We start from the raw sequence: 21445 nt of genomic DNA on the forward strand, positions 1-21445 counted from the left end.
GCCTAGCGACTATGAATTGATTAATTCTAACCCATGTTTTTTCTCATTAGATCTAAAATCCCACCATGCTAACTGCCCATTATTTTCTGCACTGCTTATTTTCTGCACACCAAATCAAAGGCCTTGACCCTTCAAGGAATAACCCAATTTCTCCAGAGGAAAGATATTATTTGACCAGAATATCCTTTTACAACAAAATAAGGATCACAACCTTACCATATAAAGCTGTTGAAAACAAGACTAAATAAGTTCTGAATGTAACCAATTAGAATTTCTACAATATGTGGGTGCTGCTGATCAAATTGTTAAAGGGTTGTGTGCTTGTGGATTAGTTTTTCTCTCTTTTTTCTTCTCAGTTTTAGCTTTAGTTTTGTTTTGTTTTGCAAGAATGAAAGGGGAAGTGCCTCCTAACCAACCCAACAGATCAGTTCCGGCAAGCCTCGTGGCTCGTGGGGTTTATGGTCACTGACTTCACTGAGCCAGGGAGCACGGAAGTTGCTGCCACTGTGCAACTTGGGTTTTCTTTATCCTGCAGTCTTTACTTCAGCAGAACTGCACACCAGAGACTCCCTCCCGCTCTTCCTGTGTGGCTCTCTCAGGGTCCAACAAGAGCAAGCTGTGGGTCTGTGAGTGTTTATGTGTGCTTTTATTCACTTCACACTTATTGAAAAGTGTGTATGTGAGAGGGTGGGGTGTGTGTGTCAAAGAGAGTGAGGAAGAGAAGGAGAGAGAGATCAATTGATTCTGCAGCCTCAGCTCCAGCATCCCTCAGTTGGGAGCTGCCGAAGCCAGGTGATCACTTGGGGTGCATAGCTCAGAGATGCAGTCCCCCTGGAAAATCCTTATGGTGGCGCCTCTATTCTTGCTCCTGTCTCTTCAGTCCTCGGCCTTTCCAGCCAACGATGACCAGTCCAGGCCTAGCCACTCGAATGGGCACACCTGTGTAGGTATGTAAATAAATATTTTTGTATTTTCTATATAGACATAACAATGGGGTCCAATACTTTGCTTGCATAATAAATCACATATTTTATTACATCAAGAGTTGTAAGATTCCAAGTAAGGCACCAGTAACCTCACTGACATAGAGAAATGTAGAGTCTAAGAGTAGACATTGACACTACATACATCTATGTGAATAAAAACCATACTAGTTTAAATTGGGCATAAAATTCTTCCACCTCATTGGCGATTGGAATTTTTTCTTCTTGTATAGGTAGCTATTATTTCAGGCTATTTTAACCTGAAATTTTTACTGCTTTTCATGGGCTTTGACCTCATACAGACACATCTGAGTTTGAATCACTGCCCTCCTTCTACGCTTCTCTCCCATTTCCTACTGGCTATGGAAACCTGGAACAATGTACTTAACCCTCTCCAAGCTTCTGTGGCCTTATTGGTGAACTGAAGCGAATGAGATCCATCTCATAGGGATACCATGGAAATTGTGACCATGCATGTAAATCTGTGACGTGTGCACACAGTAAGGGCTCAACCATCTTAGCTTCCTTCTGTCTCTCAGCGAATCCAGATTTGGCGATCACCTGGAGACACTGAGCACTGATATGGCTTCCTGGCTTATCTGTTAATGAAGTGTTTTATATCCAAGAGGTTTTTTCTGTTTGGTTTTTTGGATGAGAGTAGGAAGTAAGGTAAGATCTTTGATATTCACATTGTAGCTCTCATAACATGAGAATTCTCATAATAGTGGTGGCATTTAGATGGCACAGTCCGTGGAGCCACATAGACTCAGAACTCTGAGTAGTAAGTAATTGTTCAATGAGCAGACCTTAAAATAGAATCCTAGCTTGAGAAGCCAGGAAAATAACTCTAGGATAAGTCTGATGGCCACATGCGGCAAATAGAAAATCTGGACATGGATTCTGACACTTAGGAATTGTTTCTGGAGACAATATGGAAATATATCTGAATTAGTCCTACTTCCTCAAAATCATGGCCTCAGGTCATTGTACATGTTAGGAGATGCATCTCTACTTCCAAAGTCCTTTTTTTTTCTCTGAGATGGATTATCGCACTGTCACCTGGGCTGGAGTACAATGGTACAGTCTCAGCTCACTGCAACCTCTGCCTCCCTGGTTCACACAATTCTCCTGCCTCAGCCTCCTGAGTAGCTGGGATTACAGATGCACACCACCACACCCGGCTAATTTTTTGTATTTTTAGTAGAGATGGGGTTTCACTTTGTTGGCCACACTGGTCTCGAACTCCTGACCTCGTGATCCACCCCCTTCAGCTCCCAAAGTGCTGGGATTACAGGCATGAGCCACCGCGCCCAGCCTCCAAAGTCTTATTTTAGTTAAGACCCAGATTCCCCAAGACTCTATTTTCCAGAGACCTGAAGGCAGAGGTGTATGGTCCTTAGAACCATGCCTGGGAGATCATCCTCCCCCAGTATTTGGTTTCCTTAAATAATTATTTACAACATTTTCATTTTTCTCAAAACAAAACCCTACTGTCCATCAAATGGAAATATACTTGAGAAAAGCTCAGATGAAATCAGTTTTACTTCTGGGCTCATTGCAAACTAAATGTTTGAGTTTGGGCAAGTTGTCAGGGCTGAGATCCTTGGACCTTCACTTCAGTAAAATGGACAGGAGGTACTCATTCCTTTCTCTGCCCTGTTCCCAGTGAGGTCATAGAGAGTAAGAAGGAGGTGTTGGGGAGATTTCAGGATGGGTTTGCTCTGGTTTTTCTATTGCTGCATCAAAAATTACAATAATAACCATTTTGTTGTATTATGATTTTATGGGGGAAAAATTTGTTCGAACACTGGCTGGTGATTCTTCTTCTCCATGTAGGAGTGACTGAGGTTAGGAGGTGGTATTCGGATGGTGGATTGATGGATCTGGGACTGACAAAAACAGCTTCATTCACATGTTTGGCACCTTGGGGGTGAGGGAATGGCTAGAGGGTTGGCTCATCTGGGAGTGCCATCAGAGTGCCCACACATGGCTGTCTTGGGCAGTAAGCTTTCTTACCTGGCACCTTAGGAATCCCAGAGAGAATTCCAAAAGACAGGAATTAGAAGCTGCCAATCTTTCAAGTTTTGGGTCTGGAAATGGGCACAGCATTACTTGCCATCTTCCATTGCTCAAAGCATTCACAAGTTCCTCCACCCAGACTCAAAGGGAGGGGGCAGAGACCCTTCATTTTGATGGAGAGGGTCAAGAAATGTGTGGTCATCTCTATCATTCACAGAGGTTCACTTTGGTTGCCCATACAAATTCTCACGGCCCCAAGAACTTGGAGACTCTGTTGCTGATTAGGTTTGAGGATGATTTAGCACCCATTTTCCCAGCAACTCACAACTTCAGAGGAGTCCAGTCTTGTGATGAACACTTACTGAGTACTGCCTATGTGCTGAGACAGGGGCTGAAGGTGGTCCAACTTGGTGCTTCACTATTTGAAGTTGGCTTTTAGGGGAGACAGGATTAGAAATGTGTGTGCAGGGGAGTTTATGGAGAAGTGCTCTTGGCAAAAAGACCAGCAAGAGAGGAAGGCAGTGGGGTTGGCAGGGAGAAGGTGGGCTGTGCTGCAGCCATAAAAGAAGGCCTGGTGGATCCCACTGAGAGCTCTGGGACTAAAATATAGCTCTTCAGAGTTGTTCTGAAGTAGGTGCAGGTCTTGGAATTCCCATATCAAACAGTCCCTGGATGTGACCTGACCACAGGGGAGGGCTGTAATTTTGAGACATCTCCCATTGGTGGAGACAGTTCTGGCAATGGACTGTGATGCTGGCACAATCCTTCAGACCAATGGCTCCAGAAGCTGGGGAGCGAGTGTCTCCTGATAGTGGATCCTGGGGTATACCTACTGAAAGGGTTGCATGTGGGAAGCATCTCAGGAAGCAGTGAGGTCCGCTCTCTCGCAGCTGGTGGGAAGAGGAAGAAGTGTGTGGAAGAGGGGAGAGAAGAGAAGGAATTGTTGATTGGAGTTCTTCTAACTCTACATTTGTTGCCAACACCCTAACAACTTTCTGACAAAAAGCAGGATTACATGACTTCAAACCCTCCAGCAGAAAGGTGGTCCTCAAACATTTCCGTGCACTCACTCCTCACATGGCCACTGAATATGCAAGACCCTGCACTCAGAGCCAGGGATACACAGATGAAGAAGAAGGACTTTTAGAATGTCTGTCTTCAGGAAATTCACTGTCCAGTTTAGAGGAAAACGAAAACCTGGAGCCTTGTAAAGATTACAGTCCTTTAAAATGAATGTTGAACTGGGCCCTTAGTGCCCTTGATAATACCCTTTCTCTAGAACTCTTTAAACTGCCAATGCCAGAGCCAGCAGAGCACCATGAAGCGCAGGGCAGAGGCTCACAGCTTGGAAGCGGGCACTGCGGACTCCGCTCATAAAGCCACCTGGGGAAGGTGAAGTAATAACCTCAAAAAGAGTGTTCAAAACTTTAAGATTTTAGGCCGTGTGTGGTGGCTCACGCCTGTAATCCCAGCACTTTGGGAGGCTGAGGTGGGCAGATCACGAGGTCAGGAGATTGAGACCTTCCTGGCCAATATGGTGAAACCCTGTCTCTACTAAAAAAAAAAAAAAAAAAAAAAAAAAAAAAAAAAAGTATATATAGATATACAAAAATTAGCAGGACGTGGTGGTGCATGCCTGAAGTCCCCACTACTCAGGGGGCTGAGGCAGAAGAATCGCTTGAACCCAGGAGGCAGAGGTTGCAGTGAGTCGAGATCACATCACCACACTCCAGCCTGGGCGATAGAGCGAGACTCCATCTCAAAAAAAAAAACAAAAAACTTTAGAATTCTAGAAACATTTCTACCTGAATATTTCTAGTCAAAGAAGGAAGCTTCAGTTATCTCAAAGATTCTGTTGCACTCACCTGCTTGCTGAAAGAACCCAGGCCACAGAAACTTTTCTGAGCAAAATGTGATTAGGCAGCTGGATTTCTGATCATCCCAACTGAGCAAGGATGATTCATCCTTTTTTTTTTTTTTTTTTTTTTTTTTAATAAAGACAAAGTCCTACTCTATCACCCAGGCTACAGCGCAGTGGTACAATTATAGCACACTGAAGCCTCAACAGCCCAGGCTCTAGTTATCCTCCCACCTCAGCCTCCTGTGTAACTGGGACTACAGGTGCACACCACCGTGCCTGCCTAATTGTTTTATTTTTATTTTTGTGGAGACAGGGTCTCATTATGTTGTCCAGGCTGGTCTCAAACTTCTGGGCCCAAGCAATCTGTCTGCCTCAGCCTCCCAAAGTGCTGGGATTATAAGCATGGGCCACCGTATTCAGCCCTCTTCATTTTTGTTAGTTGTCAGCTGTCTTTTAATTGCTATTCCAACATAAATTCTTACCTTGATCATAAAAGGATATCCTTGCCTTGATTTGTAAGATCATAATAACATAAAATATTTATATCACCTTCCCAACACACAGAAGAAGTTCTTCCTTCCTATTTTTCATCAAGATCAACTGAACTAGTTGGGTTTCATCCATTTTTATGAAGATTATTGTTGAGTAATCATATTTGCTTCTTACTCATAAAGTTTGTTTTGCTACTGATCTCCCCAGCACTTCTCTGTGGGGTAGTACCTTCCATCTTTTCTCTGACTTCAATGTGGACTAACTGGAGTGATGCCCGGAGAAAGTCACTACAGCCAAGTGCTCTTCAGCCACACAAATTACATTTGCGAGTTAATAATTATAATAATTGCCAACATTTATTGGACACTGACTGTATGATAAGCCATCTTCCAAAAGATTTATGTGTATTAACCCATTTAATCATTACGATGACCTTATGAAGTCTGTATTATCATTATCCTTATTTGGTAGGTGAAAAAACAAAGACAGAAATTAGTAACTTGTTCAAGGTTACATAGTTAGTTAAAACTTGGCTTATTCCTCGCTTTAATTGTGATTATGTTATTGTTGACGTGATTAAATCAGGGTAAAATATTTTTCCCATATTGTTTTAAATAACAGCTTTATTGAGAAATATAATTCATGTATCATAAAGTTCACTCTTTTAAAGTGTAAAAGTGGCATTTAGTACATTCATGAGTTGTGCATTGATCACCAATATCTAATTCCAGAACACTTCACTGCTACCCCCAAAAATTCAATTCTCTTAGCAGTTACTCCCCATTTCCTTCTCTCTATAGCCCTTGGAAATCACCACTCTACTTCCTGTCTCTATGGGCATTTCACATAAATACGATAATATAAAACATGGCCTTTTGCTACAGGCCTCTTTGACTTAGCATAATGTTTTCAAGGTTCATTCATGTTGTGGCATGTATCAACCTTATTTCTTCTTACAGCTGAATAATATTCCATTGTATGGACATACTTGGTTTTGTTATTTATTCATTGTTGGTGGACATTTGAGTTGTTTTCACTTCTTGGTAATTATGAATAATTCTGCTATGAATATTCATGTACAAGATTTTGTGTGGACACGTGTTTTTATTTCTTTTGGGTATATGCCTAGGAGTGGAATTTCTAGGGCACGCGGTAATTCCATCTTTAACATTTTGAGGAACTGCCAAACTATTTTCCAAGCAGCTGCACCATTTTACATTTCTACCAGTGGTGTATGAAAGTTGTAACTTCTCCACCTTCTTGCCAACACTTAGTTATTCATCATTTTGCTATCGCCATCATAGTAGCTGTGGAGTGAGATCTCATTTTTGGTTTTAATTTGTATTTCCCAAATGATAATGATGTTAGCATCTTTTCATGTGCTTATTGGCCATTTGTGTATCTTCTTTGAAAAAAAATTTCTGTTCAAATCTTTTGCCCCTCTTAAATTAGGTTTGTCTTTTTATTGTTGAATTGTAAAAGTTCTCCATATATTCGAGATACAAGTCTCTTTTCAAATATATGATTCACAAATATTTTCTCCCATTCTGTTTTTCCTTCCCCCACTTTCATAATGGTGTCCTTTCACAAACAAAATTTAGTAATTTTGATGGAGTCCAGTGTATCTATTTTTTTCTTTTGTCTCTTGTATTTTTGGTGTCATATCTGAGACCTATATTTTAAAATTGTTGTTGCAGTTATTGGTTTTCCTTTGTCATATGCCTGTTCCTTTGTCTTATTTCCCAGACACCAAGTTCCTCACCACGAATATAGCAACCAGGAGCAAAATTCCTGGGGTTGCGAGTAACGGGAATTAACTTAAACTAGGCTAAGCAAAAAAGAAAAAAAAATAAGAAGAGAAAAAGAGGAAATTTGCTTGTGAGAACTCCAAGAGTGAATTTTAGAATCAAAAGGAGAAAACAGGCCTACAAATCAAGCTAGGAAACAAAAAATGTTGGCTGCCAGGAACCCAGAGAGTTCTCTCTCCTGGCGCCTCGCCGCTGCCTCCATCTCTATACCTACAGACCAGCTGGTTTAATGCCCTCCACCCTTTGGCTGACTCCTGGCTCCCACAAGCTCTGAGTTCGTATGTGGTAGTTCAGCCCACAGAAGTGTGTTCACCTTCTGGTTACCAATTCCAGCTTCCCAGCAGAGAGAATTTGGGCTAAGTCTTTAGTTCACTGACTAATGGGCGGGTGGGAGTGGGGAGAGCTCGAAGTACAGAGATGGCTGCCAGGCTCATGGCATGAGGGGATAGCTCGCACTGAAGCAGGATATTGTTGTGACTGGAGGGATACTCCAAAAGGAGCCCTCACAGAAGTTACTGAGCTATTGAGCCTACAGACCCATCACAAACAACCTCAGCTCCAATCCCAAAGTGTAACCCCACAGTGGGGAACTAACCAGAAGACTTGAGGACGTGGCCATAAATGTATTCCCAAAGCAGATTGAAGCTGTGGAAAGCCCCAGAAGACTTGAGGACGTGGCCATAAATGTATTCCCAAAGCAGATTGAAGCTGTGGAAAGCCCCAAAGTCCTCTTCCCCAATTTACCATATTTGTTAGCACTGAACAGTATGTCCCATTTGAACACTAAGCAAATGTGGGGTCGACTATGCTTATTTATTTATTTATTTATTATACTTTAAGTTTTAGGGTACATGTGCACAACGTTACATATGTATACACGTGCCATGTTGGTGTGCTGCACCCATTAACTCATCATTTCACATTAGGTATATCTCCTAATGCTATCCCTCCCCACTCCCTCCACCCCACAACAGGCCCCGGTGTGTGATGTTCCCCTTCCTGTGTCCATGTGTTCTCATTGTTCAATTCCCACCTATGAGTGAGAATATGCTGTGTTTGGTTTTTTGTCCTTGGGATAGTTTGCTGAGAATGATGGTTTCCAGCTTCATCCATGTCCCTGCAAAGCACATGAACTCATCCTTTTTTATGGCTGCATAGTATTCCATGGTGTATATGTGCCACATTTTCTTAATCCAGTCTATCATTGTTGGACATTTGGGTTGGTTCCAAGTCTTTGCTCTTGTGAATAGTGCCGCAATAAACATACGTGCGCATGTGTCTTTATAGGAGCATGATTTATAATCCTTTCGGTGTATACCCAGTAATGGGATGGCTAGGTCAAATGGTATTTCTAGTTCTAGATCCCTGTGGAATCGCCACGCTGACTTCTACAATGGTTGAACTAGTTTACAGTCCCACCAACAGTGTAAAAGTGTTCCTATTTCTCCACATCCTCTCCAGCACCTGTTGTTTCCTGATTTTTTAATGATGATCATTCTAACTGGTGTGAGATGGTATCTCATTGTGGTTTTGATTTGCATTTCTCTGATGGTCAGTGATGAGCATTTTTTCATGTGTCGTTTGGCTGCATAAATGTCTTCTTTTGAGAAGTGTCTGTTCATATCCTTTGCCCACTTTTTGATGGGGTTGTTTGTTTTTTTCTTGTAAATTTGTTTGAGTTCATTGTAGATTCTGGATATTAGCCTTTTGTGAGATGAGTAGATTGCAAAAATTTTATCCCTTTCTGTAGGTTGCCTGTTCACTCTGATGGTAGTTTCTTTTGCTGTGCAGAAGCTCTTTAGTTTAACTAGATCCCATTTGTCAATTATGGCTTTTGTTGCCATTGCTTTTGATGTTTTAGACATGAAGTCCTTGCCCACGCCTATGTCCTGAATGGTATTGCCTAGATTTTCTTCTAGGGTTTTTATGGTTTTAGGTCTAACATTTAAGTCTTTAAATCCATCTTGAATTAATTTTTGTATAAAGTGTAAGGAAGGGATCCAGTTTCAGCTTTCTACATATGGCTAGCCAGTTTTCCCAGCACCAGTTATTAAATAGGGAATCCTTTCCCCATTGCTTGTTTTTCTCAGGTTTGTCAAAGATCAGATAGTTGTAGATATGTGGCGTTATTTCTGAGGGCTCTGTTCTGTTCCATTGGTCTAGATCTCTGTTTTGGTACCAGTACCATGCTGTTTTGGTACTGTAGCCTTGTAGTATAGTTTGAAGTCAGGTAGCGTGATGCCTCCAGCTTTGTTCTTTTGGCTTAGGATTGACTTGGCAATGCAGGCTCTTTTTTGGTTCCATTTGAACTTTAAAGTAGTTTTTTCCAATTCTGTGAAGAAAGTCATTGGTAGCTTGATGGGGATGGCATTGAATCTATAAATTACCTTGGGCAGTATGGCCATTTTCATGATATTGATTCTTCCTACCCATGAGCATGGAATGTCCTTCCATTTGTTTGTGTCCTCTTTTATTTCATTGAGCAGTGGTTTGTAGTTCTCCTTGAAGAGGTCCTTCACGTCCCTTGTAAGTTGGATTCCTAGGTATTTTATTCTCTTTGAAGCAATTGTGAATGGGAGTTCACTCATGATTTGGCTCTCTGTTTGTCTGTTATTGGTGTATAAGAATGCTTGTGATTTTTGCACATTGATTTTGTATCCTGAGACTTTGCTGAAGTTGCCTATCAGCTTAAGGAGATTTTGGGCTGAGATGATGGGGTTTTCTAGATATACAATCATGTCATCTGCAAACAGGAACAATTTGACTTCCTCTTTTCCCAATTGAATGCCCTTTATTTCTTTCTCCTGCCTGATTGCCCTGGCCAGGACTTCCAACACTATTTTGAATAGGACTGGTGAGAGAGGGCATCCCTGTCTTATGCCCGTTTTCAAAGGGAATGCTTCCAGTTTTTGCCCATTCAGTATGATATTGGCTGTGGGTTTGCCATAGATAGCTCTGCTCTGATTATTTTGAGATATGTCCCATCAATACCTAATTTATTGAGAGTTTTTAGCATGAAGGGTTGTTGAATTTTGTCAAAGGCCTTTTCTGCATCTATTGAGATAATCATGTGGTTTTTGTCTTTGGTTCTGTTTATATGCTGGATTATGTTTATTGATTTGCATATGTTGAACCAGCCTTGCATCCCAGGGATGAAGCCCACTTGGTCATGGTGGATAAGCTTTTTGATATGAGGCCGGATTTTGTTTGCCAGTATTTTATTGAGGATTTTTGCATCGATGTTCATCAGGGATATTGGTCTAAAATTCTCTTTTTTGGTTGTGTCTCTGCCAGGGTTTGGTATCGGGATGATGCTGGCCTCATAAAATGAGTTAGGGAGGATTCCCTCTTTTTCTATTGATTGGAATAGTTTCAGAAGGGATGGTACCAGTTCCTCCTTGTACCTCTGGTAGAATTCGGCTGTGAATCCATCTGGTCCTGGACTTTTTTTGGGTGGTAAGCTGTTAATTATTGCCTCAATTTCAGAGCCTGTTATTGGTCTATTCAGAGATTCAACTTCTTCCTGGTTTAGTCTTGGGAGGGTGTATGTGTCAAGGAATTTATCCATTTCTTCTAGATTTTCTAGTTTATTTGCGTAGAGGTGTTTATAGCATTCTCTGATGGTAGTTTGTATTTCTGTGGGATTGGTGGTGATATCCCCTTTATCATTTTTTATTGTGTCTATTTGATTCTTCTCTCTTTTCTTCTTTATTAGTCTTGCTAGCGGTTTATCAATTTTGTTGATCTTTTCAAAAAACCAGCTCCTGGATTCATTGATTTTTTGAAGGGTTTTTTGTGTCTCTATTTCCTTCAATTCTGCTCCGATCTTAGCTATTTCTTGCCCTCTGCTAGCTTTTGAATGTGTTTGCTCTTGCTTCTCTAGTTCTTTTAATTGTGATGTTAGGGTGTCAATGTTGGATCTTTCCTGCTTTCTCTTGTGGGCATTTAGTGCTATAAATTTCCCTCTACACACTGCTTTGAATGTGTCCCAGAGATTCTGGTATGTTGTGTCTTTGTTCTCATTGGTTTCAAAGAACATCTTTATTTCTGCCTTCATTTCATTATGTACCCAGTAGTCATTCAGGAGCAGGTTGTTCAGTTTCCATGTAGTTGAGCGGTTTTGAGTGAGTTTCTTAATCCTGAGTTCTAGTTTGATTGCACTGTGGTCTGAGAGACAGTTTGTTATAATTTCTGTTCTTTTACATTTGCTGAGGAGTGCTTTACTTCCAACTATGTGGCCAGTTTTGGAATAGGTGTGGTGTGGTGCTGAAAAGAATGTATATTCTGTTGATTTGGGGTGGAGAGTTCTGTAGATGTCTATTAGGTCTGCTTGGTGCAGAGCTGAGTTCAATTCCTGGATATCCTTGTTAACTTTCTGTCTCGTTGATTTGTCTAATGTTGACAGTGGGGTGTTAAAGTCTCCCATTATTATTGTGTGGGAGTCTAAGTCTCTTTGTAGGTCTCTAAGGACTTGCTTTATGAATCTGGGTGCTCCTGTATTGGGTGCATATATATTTAGGATAGTTAGCTCTTCTCGTTGAATTGATCCCTTTACCATTATGTAATGGCCTTCTTTGTCTCTTTTGATCTTTGTTGGTTTAAAGTCTGTTTTATGAGAGACTAGGATTGCAACTCCTGCCTTTTTTTGTTTTCCATTTGCTTGGTAGATCTTCCTCCATCCCTTTATTTTGAGCCTATGTGTGTCTCTGCATGTGAGATGGGTTTCCTGAATACAGCATACTGATGGGTCTTGACTCTTTATCCAATTTTCCAGTCTGTGTCTTTTAATTGGAGCATTTAGCCCATTTACATTTAAGGTTAATATTGTTATGTGTAAATTTGATCCTGTCATTATGATGTTAGCTGGTTATTTTGCTCGTTAGTTGATGCAGTTTCTTCCTAGCCTCGATGGTCTTTACAGTTTGGCATGTTTTTGCAGTGGCTGGTACTGGTTGTTCCTTTCCATGTTTAGTGCTTCCTTCAGGAGCTCTTTTAGGGCAGGCCTGGTGGTGACAAAATCTCTCAGCTTTTGCTTATCTGTAAAGTATTTTATTTCTCCTTCACTTATGAAGCTTAGTTTGGCTGGATATGAAATTCTGGGCTGAAAACTCTTTTCTTTAAGAACGTTGAATATTGGCCCCCACTCTCTTCTGGCTTATAGAGTTTCTGCTGAGAGATCCGCTGTTAGTCTGATGGGATTCCTTTTGTGGGTAACCTGGGGGTTGACTATGCTTCAACAGGCTGTGCCTCTTTCTGCCACTTTTCAAATGTTGCAGAATCAATAATAAGACATGTTCATTTTTGCAAAACATTTCTTTACATGGGTGATTTAGGGGGAAAATAATCCTTGTGTTTCTAAGTCATTGACATTTAAATTAGTTCACTGAATGTTCGTTTTTTTAAAAGCACTATTTGGTACTCAGAAAGCTTTTTAAAAGGTTAAGAAAAAACCTGACTTTTTCCCTTAATCACATTTGGTTAAATATAAAATGCCTTCAGTGTCAGGTTATAATCCCATCTCCACACCCGCATACCACACACAGAGTGGTCCAAGATGACTTCATAGTTTGATTGATGAACAGACAGAGGTTGGCCGCATAATTTCAAGCCAATGTGAGCAATAAAATAACAGCGTCACTGACAAGAATAGGAAGGATTTAGACAGAGCCAACAGAAGGTTGAAAATTTATTATCACAACTTAGACACACAGAAATTTCACTCTTTCTATTTCTCTGTAACTAAATGCTTGTTCATAAGACACTGTTTCTGCTGATAGCAGAAAACATTTCATCTTGCCATTTATGTGGTTAAATTTAGTCTCCTTTGGTAACTAGCTTTTCCTCTTCCTTCCCTCCTCTGTGAGAGTTGATCTTAGTTCTCCAGGAGGACTTACCTGTCACTCTGATGTTCATGGTTCTCAGCCTTTGGAGGTGGTCTCTGTCCTCAGCCCTAAGAGCACCAGCAATTGAAGTTTTGGGGTTGGTAGGGTTCATGGTCTTGGCTTAGCCACGCAATCTGGACATTGGCCCTGCATCTGACCTACCACACGTTCCACCCTCACGGGTCAGGCAGATCCTCGAGGTCTAGCTGGACCACTCTTGTTCTCTGGACACAGCTACTGCCCTCTGCACGTGCCCTTTACCGTGGCAGTTCCCATACACTCTATCTTCTCCATAATCTCCTACCTTTGTTTTTAAATTATCATTGCATTTAACCCCAACTTTAGCACAAATGGTAGGTTTCTGATCATCTGAATTTTTCACCACCTGTCTGCCTCTCTCTTTCCTGGATTGCTCTGAGGTCAAAACCTGAAGAGAAAGACCACAGGGACACTCTTGAGGAGGGCCTGTGACTTTGGGGAAAGGTCACACAGTGAGCAATACCGAAAGAATCCATGACGACAGCATGCTGTGCTTCAGGAACAAAGGAAGTAATTTTTTTTTGTAAATGTATTAATACTGTAGGTAAGAATACAGAACATTTTAAAATTTGTTATGGAAAAGGGGAAAAAGAAAAAGTTGTAAAGCATTCAGCAGAGTAAAATCCCCATTAAGTTATAATGTGCCTACCTCTCTATTGACAGAGCTATTTTCCTAGATAGAATGAATGCCAAAATAGTCATAGTGATTATATGGCTGTCTCTAAATGAAGACGTTACTAGTGATTTATATTTCCTTCTCAGTAATTTTTTTAATTTTCCACACTTTCTATAATGTGCTTGTGGAAGCAATAGTAAGGCATGGGGTTAAGACCTGCAGAGTGTGGGGCTCTCAGATTTGAATCCTGGTTCTGCCACTCTGTACAAATGTGACGTTGGGGACATAGCTTCACCCTCGGCACCACCTCACTCCCCTCATCTGCAAAATGAGAATTACACAGGGTGATGTGAACAGCCTGTCACTTAGAACTGTGCTTGGTACATAGCAAAGACACAAAGGGGTTGTGATTATCTATTCTTTTGGAAATCAAGAAAGAAATGCATAGAAATTGTGCTCTAGAAGTTGTGAAATTAAACCTATTGTAAGGCAAAAAGTCCTGAGTAACTGAATAATTTCATGCCAACCTGTATCTTAAGTAAATAGAAATTCTCAAATCTTGGGTGTTTCAAAGGAAGATTAATTTATAAAGAAAGATTGCACAGTGTCTTAGCTTTCTATTGCTCTGTGATAAATTGCCACACACTTATCAGCTTAAATCAACACAAATTTATTATCTCACAGTTTCTGCACATCAGAAGCCTGGACGTAACATAATTGAGTTCCCTGCTCAGAGTTTTACAAGGCTGAAGTCAAAATGTTGGTCAGGGCTTCGGTCTGATTTCAGACTATGGTCCTCTTGCAAGTTCACTGGTTGTTGGCAGAATACGGTTCCTTGCAGTTGCCAGACTGAACTCCCATTTGCTTCCCAGCCATCAGTTAGGGATCACTCTTAATAACTAGATTCTGCCCCTTTTCCTAGGGAGTGAGTAGCATAGCTATTTCTTTCTTTCAAAACCAGCTAGAGAAAACTCTACATTTAAAGGGTTCCCTGAATATGCCTGGCCCATCTAGGAAAATCTTGATTACCCCAAAATAAACTGATTGGAGTCCTTAATTACATATGCAGAATCCTTTTGTCATTGCGATGTAACAGAATATAACCGTGGAAGTGATATCCAGTCATTTTCACAGGTTCTGCCCTTATTCAGAGTAGGGAATTAAGTAAGATGTGTTCACCAGGAGGCAGAAATATTATAATTCTACCTACCACACATACAAATGCTTTTAAAAGACCAAAAAGAGCCTTCAAACTTAACACCCAGATAATATCACAAGAGATAATTTATGTGACTTAGTTCCAAAGCGATTCACCAAATAGACATGAATACATAATGGAAATCAATAGATGAAGATTAAGTTGCAGACTGAACAAGTTTTTTGGGGTTTGGGGGTTTTTGGGGGTTTGGGTTTGTTTATGGTTTTTTGTTTTTTATATGCAAGCTTTTTCTCATGGATTTCACACTCTGGAAATTTGGAAAGAAAACATAATCACTCCAATGTCATACCTTTTGGCTTATAAAACAGCTGTTTTTCAATGTTAGGAAAATCCTTGCCTGAATGTTGCTTTGGAAAAAAAAAAAAATCTGTCTTTTACAATGACCCTTGCAATTTAACAAAATGCAAATGTAATTAGAGAAGTCTAACTTGCTCTTTGGAACCTAAAATCCCTAGGCTCCTTCAGATAAAAATAAGTACAAAAGAGAATTCTGATGATGATCGCATGAAGGTGTTAGAAATTCGTCTGTGCAAAAGACTAAGTATAAAACTGGAAAAATTGTCACAAGCATTTCAGGGCGCAGGAAGTCATCAGTGGCATACAATGAATTGAGAAATATTTATTTTTGAAAAACTGCATGAACTTCAGTAAAAGCAATGATACTGTGGCCTCCTTGCCTGAGGCTGCTCTGTCTACCCTGCCCTCAGCCTGGTTAGTGAGAACAGTAGTTTTATCACTGTGGAACTGGCTGCAAAAACCAGCTGGTTTACTGCTGATGGGACAGATGATTTCACCGAGTTGTAAAGATCCATGGCTCTCCTGGCCAAAAGTGATGGAGGCCGTTGGGAATTAACAAGCAGAACCTACAGCTTTGCTAGCTCAAAGTTTGATCCCTGATGAAGCAACGGTGATCAGCCAGAAGTTTAGCAGGGAGATCCTGGAAATAATCTGGAGAAGAGCATCATGGAAGGGCTGAGATAAGCTCTCTACATATCCCTAGTTGATTGGGAAACCATGCATGTGTGGGAGGAGACCTAAAAGAGCTCAGCAGAAAGTGAAAGCCCAGGGGAACTTGAGAACTGGCTGCCACTTAGAATATATTCCCTAGCTCACATGTGGATCGATCAACAGATGGTGACTCTTTCACTTGAACAGTTAGAGGCCATTGTAGGGTTACTACACCTTACAAGCTTGAAGTGTTTCAGCACAAGTTGCTCGATGACTCTAAGCTATGTAGACACAGGAGTGATCCTTAGAAAGCCAGGCTAATAAATGAGCAGAGATGTAAAAAACTCTACACTCCGAGGTAAACAGATCCACAGTTGAAGCCCGGAAAGTTACTAGAAAAGAAGAGACAACAACTCTTAGAAAAATAAGACAAAATCCAAAGTTGCTAAATGCATTATTTAAAACTTCCAGTTTTCAACAAAAAAAAAATTAGTAGACATGTAAAGAGACAGAAAATCGAGATCCATACTTATGAAAAAAGCAATCAATAGAAAGGGACTCTGAGTGAATTAAAGACTTCAAAGTGCTGTCATGGGGATATCCACAGAATTAAAGACCACCATAGCGAAAGAATTAAAGGAAAATATTGTGACAGTGTTCAATGTTCAGCAAATAGAAAAAATTTCAATAGAGATATAAAATTATAATAAAGATCTAAATGGAAATACTAGGCTTAAAAATCAATAATTGAAATTGAAAATATACTAGATGGGCTCAACAGAAGATTTGAGTTCAAAGAAGAAAGAATCAATGAACCTAAAAACACATCAATACAAATTATCCCAACCAAAGAATAGAGAAAATAAAGCTTGAAGAAAAATGAGCAGAGCCTCAGAAACATGTAGTATAATATCCAGTATCTCAACATTTATAAAACGGGAGTTCCAGGAGAGGAAAGAGCAAAGGGAGGAGCAAAAAGTCTTTGAAAATGTAATGATTAACACCTTTTTAAAAATGAGGGAAAGGCCAGGTGCAGTGGCTCACACCTGTAATCCCAGAATTTTGAGAGGCCAAGGTGGAAGGATCACTTGAGTCCCAGAGTTCAAGACAAGCCTGGGCAACGTAACAAGACTCCATCTTTACAAAAAATAAAAAATTAGCCCAGCGTGGTGATATGTAACCAGCTACTCCAGAGGCTGAGGTGGGAGGATCTCTTGAGCCTGGGAGACAGAAAAAGACCCTGTCTGTTTAAAAGAAAAAGAAAAGAAAAGAAAAGAAAAACATTAGCCTACAGATCCAAGAATCTCAAGAAACTCCAAATAAACAAAGAGAAGTAAATCTTGATACCTTATAGTCAAACTCAAACTTCTGAAAACCAAATACAACCTAAAAATCTTGAAAGCACAAACAGAAAAATGACTTATCCCTTACAGGAAAACAGTAATATGACTAATGGCTGAACTTTCGTCAGAACTTTGTAGGCCAGAAGGTAGTAAAATGACATGCAGCACTTCTTTTTATTGTGCTTCATTTTATTGCACTTTGCAGATACTGCATTTTTTACAAATTGGAGGTTTATGGCAACCTTCTGCCAAACAAGTCTATCGGCAACATTTTTCCAACAGCATGTGCTCACTTCATGTCTCTGTGTCACATTTTGGTAATTCTCAGGATATTTCAAACTTTTTCATTATTATTATATCTGTAGTGTGGCTCTGTGTTCAGTGAACTTTGATGTTACTATTGTAATTGTTTCGGGGTGCCATGAACCACACCCATATAAGACAGCAACCTTAATTGATAAATGTATGTGTTCTGACTGTTCCACCAACTAGCTATTTCCCCATCTCTGCCCCTCTCCACTGCCCTCCCTATTCCCTGAGACACAACAATATTAACATTAGGCCAGTTAGTAACCCTACAATGGCCTCTAACTGCCCAAGTGAAAGAAAGAGTCACACATATCTCACTTTAAATCAAAAGCCAGAAATTATTATGCTTAGTGAGGAGGCATGTCAAAAGCCAAGACAGGCCTCATGCCAAACAGTTAGCCAAGTGGTGAATGCCAAAAAAAAAGAAAAGAGAAAGTTATTGAAAAAAAATTTAAAGCACTATTCCACTAAACACACCAATGATAAGAAAGTGAAACAGCCTTATCGTTGATGTGGAGAAAACTTTTCGTGGTCTAGATAGAATATCAAACCACTCATGCTATTCCCCTAAGCCAAAGCCTAATCCAGAGCAAGACCCTAGCTCTCTTCAGTTCTATGAAGGCTAGGAGAGGTGAGGAAGCTGGAAAAAAAAGTATAAAACTATCAGAGGTTTAAGGAAAGAAGCTATCTCCATAACATAAAAGTGCAAGGTGAAGGAACACATGCTGATGTAGAAGCTACAGCAAGTTATCCAAAAAATCTAGCTAAGATCATTGATGAAGGTGGCTGTACTAAGCAAATGATTGTTAATGTAGACAAAATAGCCTTCTATTAGAAGATGTCATCTATATGACTTTCATAGCTAGAGGGGAGAAGTCAATACCCAGCTGCAAAGCTCCAAAGGACAAGCTGTCTCTTGTTAGGGACTAATGCAGCTGGTGACTTTAAGTCAAAGCAAATGCTTGTTTACCATAATGAAAATCCTAGGGCCCTTAGGAATTTTGCTAAATCTACTCTGCTTGTACTCTAGAAATGGAACAATAAAACTAGGATAACGGCAAATTTGTTTGTGTCTGGTTTACTGTATATTTTGAGCTCACTGTGGAGACCTACTGCTCATAAAAAAGATTTATTTCAGAATATTACTGCTCATTGACACTGCACCTGGTCATCCAAGAGCGCTGATGAAGAGGTACAAGGAGATTAATGTTATTTTCATGTCTCTAACACAGCATCTATTCTGTAGCTCATGAATCAAGAAGTCATTTTGACTTTCAAGTCTTATTATGTAAGAAATACATTTTTAATTAGATCCCATGTGTCAGTTTTGGCTTTTGTTGCCATTGCTTTTGGTGTTTTAGTAATGAAGTCTTTGCACATGCCTATGTCTTGAATGGTCTTGCCTAGGTTTTCTTCTAGGGTTTTTATGGTTTTAGGTCTTATGTTTAATCCATCTTGAGTTAATTTTTGTATAAGGTGTAAGGAAGGGGTTCATTTTCAGTTTTCTACATATGGCTAGCCAGTTTTCCCAACACTATTTATTAAATAGGGAATCCTTTCCTCATTGCTTGTTTTTCTCAGGCTTGTCGAAGATCAGATGGTTGTAGATGTGTGCTGTTATTTCTGAGGCCTCTGTTCTGTTCCATTGGTCTATATATCTGTTTTGGTACCGGTACCATGCTGTTTTGGTTACTGTAGCCTTTTGGTCACTGTAGCCCTATAGCCTTGTAGTATAGTTTGAAGTCAGGTAGCGTGATGCCTCAAGCTTTGTTCTTTTTGCTTAGGATTGTCTTGGATATACGGGCTCTTTTTTGGTTCCATATGAAATTTAAAGTAGTTTTTTTCTAATTCTGTGAAGAAAGTCAATGGTTGCTTGAGGGGAATAGCATTGAATATATAAATTACTTTGGGCAGTATGGCCATTTTCACGATATTGATTCTTCCTATCCATGAGCATGGAATGTTCTTCCATTTGTTTGTGTCCTCTCTTATTTCCTTGAGCAATGGTTTGTATTTCTACTTGAAGAGGCCCTTCACATCCCTTGTAAGTTGTATTCCTAGATATTTTATTCTCTTTGTAGCAATTGTGAATGGGAGTTTGCTCATGATTTGGCTCTCTGTTTGTCTATTATTGGTGTATTGGAATGCTTGTGATTTCTGCACATTGATTTTGTATCCTGAGACTTTGCTGAAGTTGCTTATCAGCTTAAGGAGTTTTTGGGCTGAGACGATGGGGTTTTCTAAATATACAATCATGTCATCTGCAAACAGAGATAATTTGACTTTCTCTCTTTCTGTTTGAGTACCTATTTCTCTCGCCTGATTGCATTGGCCAGAACTTCCCATACCATGTTGAATAGGAGTGGTGAGAGAGCACATCATTGTCTTGTGCCAGTTTTCAAAGGGAATGCTTCTAGCTTTTGCCCATTCAGTATGATATTGGCTGTGGGTTTGTCATAAATAGCTCTTATTATTTTGATATATGCTCCATCAATACCTAATTTATTGAGTGTTTTTAGCATGAAGGGGTGTTGAATTTTATTGAAGGCCTTTTCTATATCTTTTGAGATAATCATGTGGTTTTTGTCATTGGTTCTGTTTATGTGATGGATTACATTTAGTGATTTGCATATGTTGAACCAGCCTTGCATCCCAGGGATGAAGCTGACTTGCTCATAGTGGATACACTTTTTAATGTGCTGCTGGATTCAGTTTGCCAGTATTTTATTGAGGATTTTTGCATTGATGTTCATCAAGGATATTGGCCTGAAATTTTCTTTCTTTGTTGTGTCACTGCCAGGTTTTGGTATCAGGATGATGCTGGCCTCATAAAATGAGTTAGGGAGGAGTCCTTCTTTTTCTATTGTTTGGAAGAGTTTCAGAAGGAATGGTACCAACTCCTTCTCTTTGTACCTCTGGTAGAATTTGCTGTGAATCCATCTGGTCCTGGGCTTTTTTTGGTTGCTAGGCTATTAATTACTGCTTCAATTTCAGAACTTGTTATTGGTCTATTCAAGGATTTGACTTCTTCATGGTTTAGTTCTGGGAGGGTGTATGTGTCAAGGAATTTATCCATTTCTTCTAGATTTTCTAGTTTATTTGCATAGAGGTGTTATAAACTAAAGAGCTTCTGCACAGCAAGAGAAACTATCATCAGAGTGAACAGGCAACCTACAGAATGGGAGAAAATGTTTGCAATCTATCCATCTGACAAAAGGCTAACATCCAGAATCTACAAGGAACTGAAACAAATGTACAAGAAAAAACCAAACAACCCCATCAAAAAGTGGGCGAAGGATGTGAACAGACACTTTTCAAAAGAAGACATTTATGCGGCCAACAAACGTGAAAAAAAAACCTCATCATCACTGGTCATTAGAGAAATGCAAATCAAAACCACAATGAGATACCATCTCACACCTTCAGACAGAAAGAAAATAACACTACATGGTAACTTGCATCCAGTTAGAATGGTGATCATTAAAAAGTCAGGAAACAACCGATGCTGGAGAAGATGTGGAGAAATACGAACGCTTTTACACTGTTGGTGGGAGTGTAAATTAGTACAACCATTGTGGGAGACAGTGTGGTGATTCCTCAAGGATCTAAAACTATAAATAACATTCAACTCAGCAATCCCATTACTAGGTATATACCCAAAAAATTATAAATCATTCTACTATAAAGACACATGCACACGTACATTTATTGCAGCACTGTTCACAGTAGCAAAGACTTGAAACCAATGACTTCATGTCATTTGCAGGGACATGGATGAAGCTGGAAACCCTCATTCTCAGCAAACTAACACAGGAACAGAAAACCAAACACCACATGTTCTCACTCATAAGTGGGAGCTGAACAATGAGAACACATGGGCACAGGGAGGGGAACATCACACACCAGGGCCTGTAGGCGGGTGGGGG

At 40.0% G+C, this 21445-nt stretch overlaps 1 protein-coding gene across 1 annotated transcript in view; it reads left to right on the forward strand.

Annotated features, from left to right (window-relative positions):
* Window positions 1-471: 471 nt before the first annotated feature.
* AOAH (acyloxyacyl hydrolase) overlaps window positions 472-21445 on the forward strand; it is a 211658-nt gene continuing 190684 nt past the window's right edge. The window contains exon 1 of the mRNA XM_002818049.4: window positions 472-947. Coding sequence (XP_002818095.3) covers window positions 821-947 — 127 coding nt within the window. The 5' untranslated portion in view covers window positions 472-820. The remainder of the gene's footprint in view (window positions 948-21445) is intronic.

This window comes from Pongo abelii, chromosome 6, assembly GCF_028885655.2.
Source record: "Pongo abelii isolate AG06213 chromosome 6, NHGRI_mPonAbe1-v2.0_pri, whole genome shotgun sequence".
NCBI lineage: Eukaryota > Metazoa > Chordata > Mammalia > Primates > Hominidae > Pongo > Pongo abelii.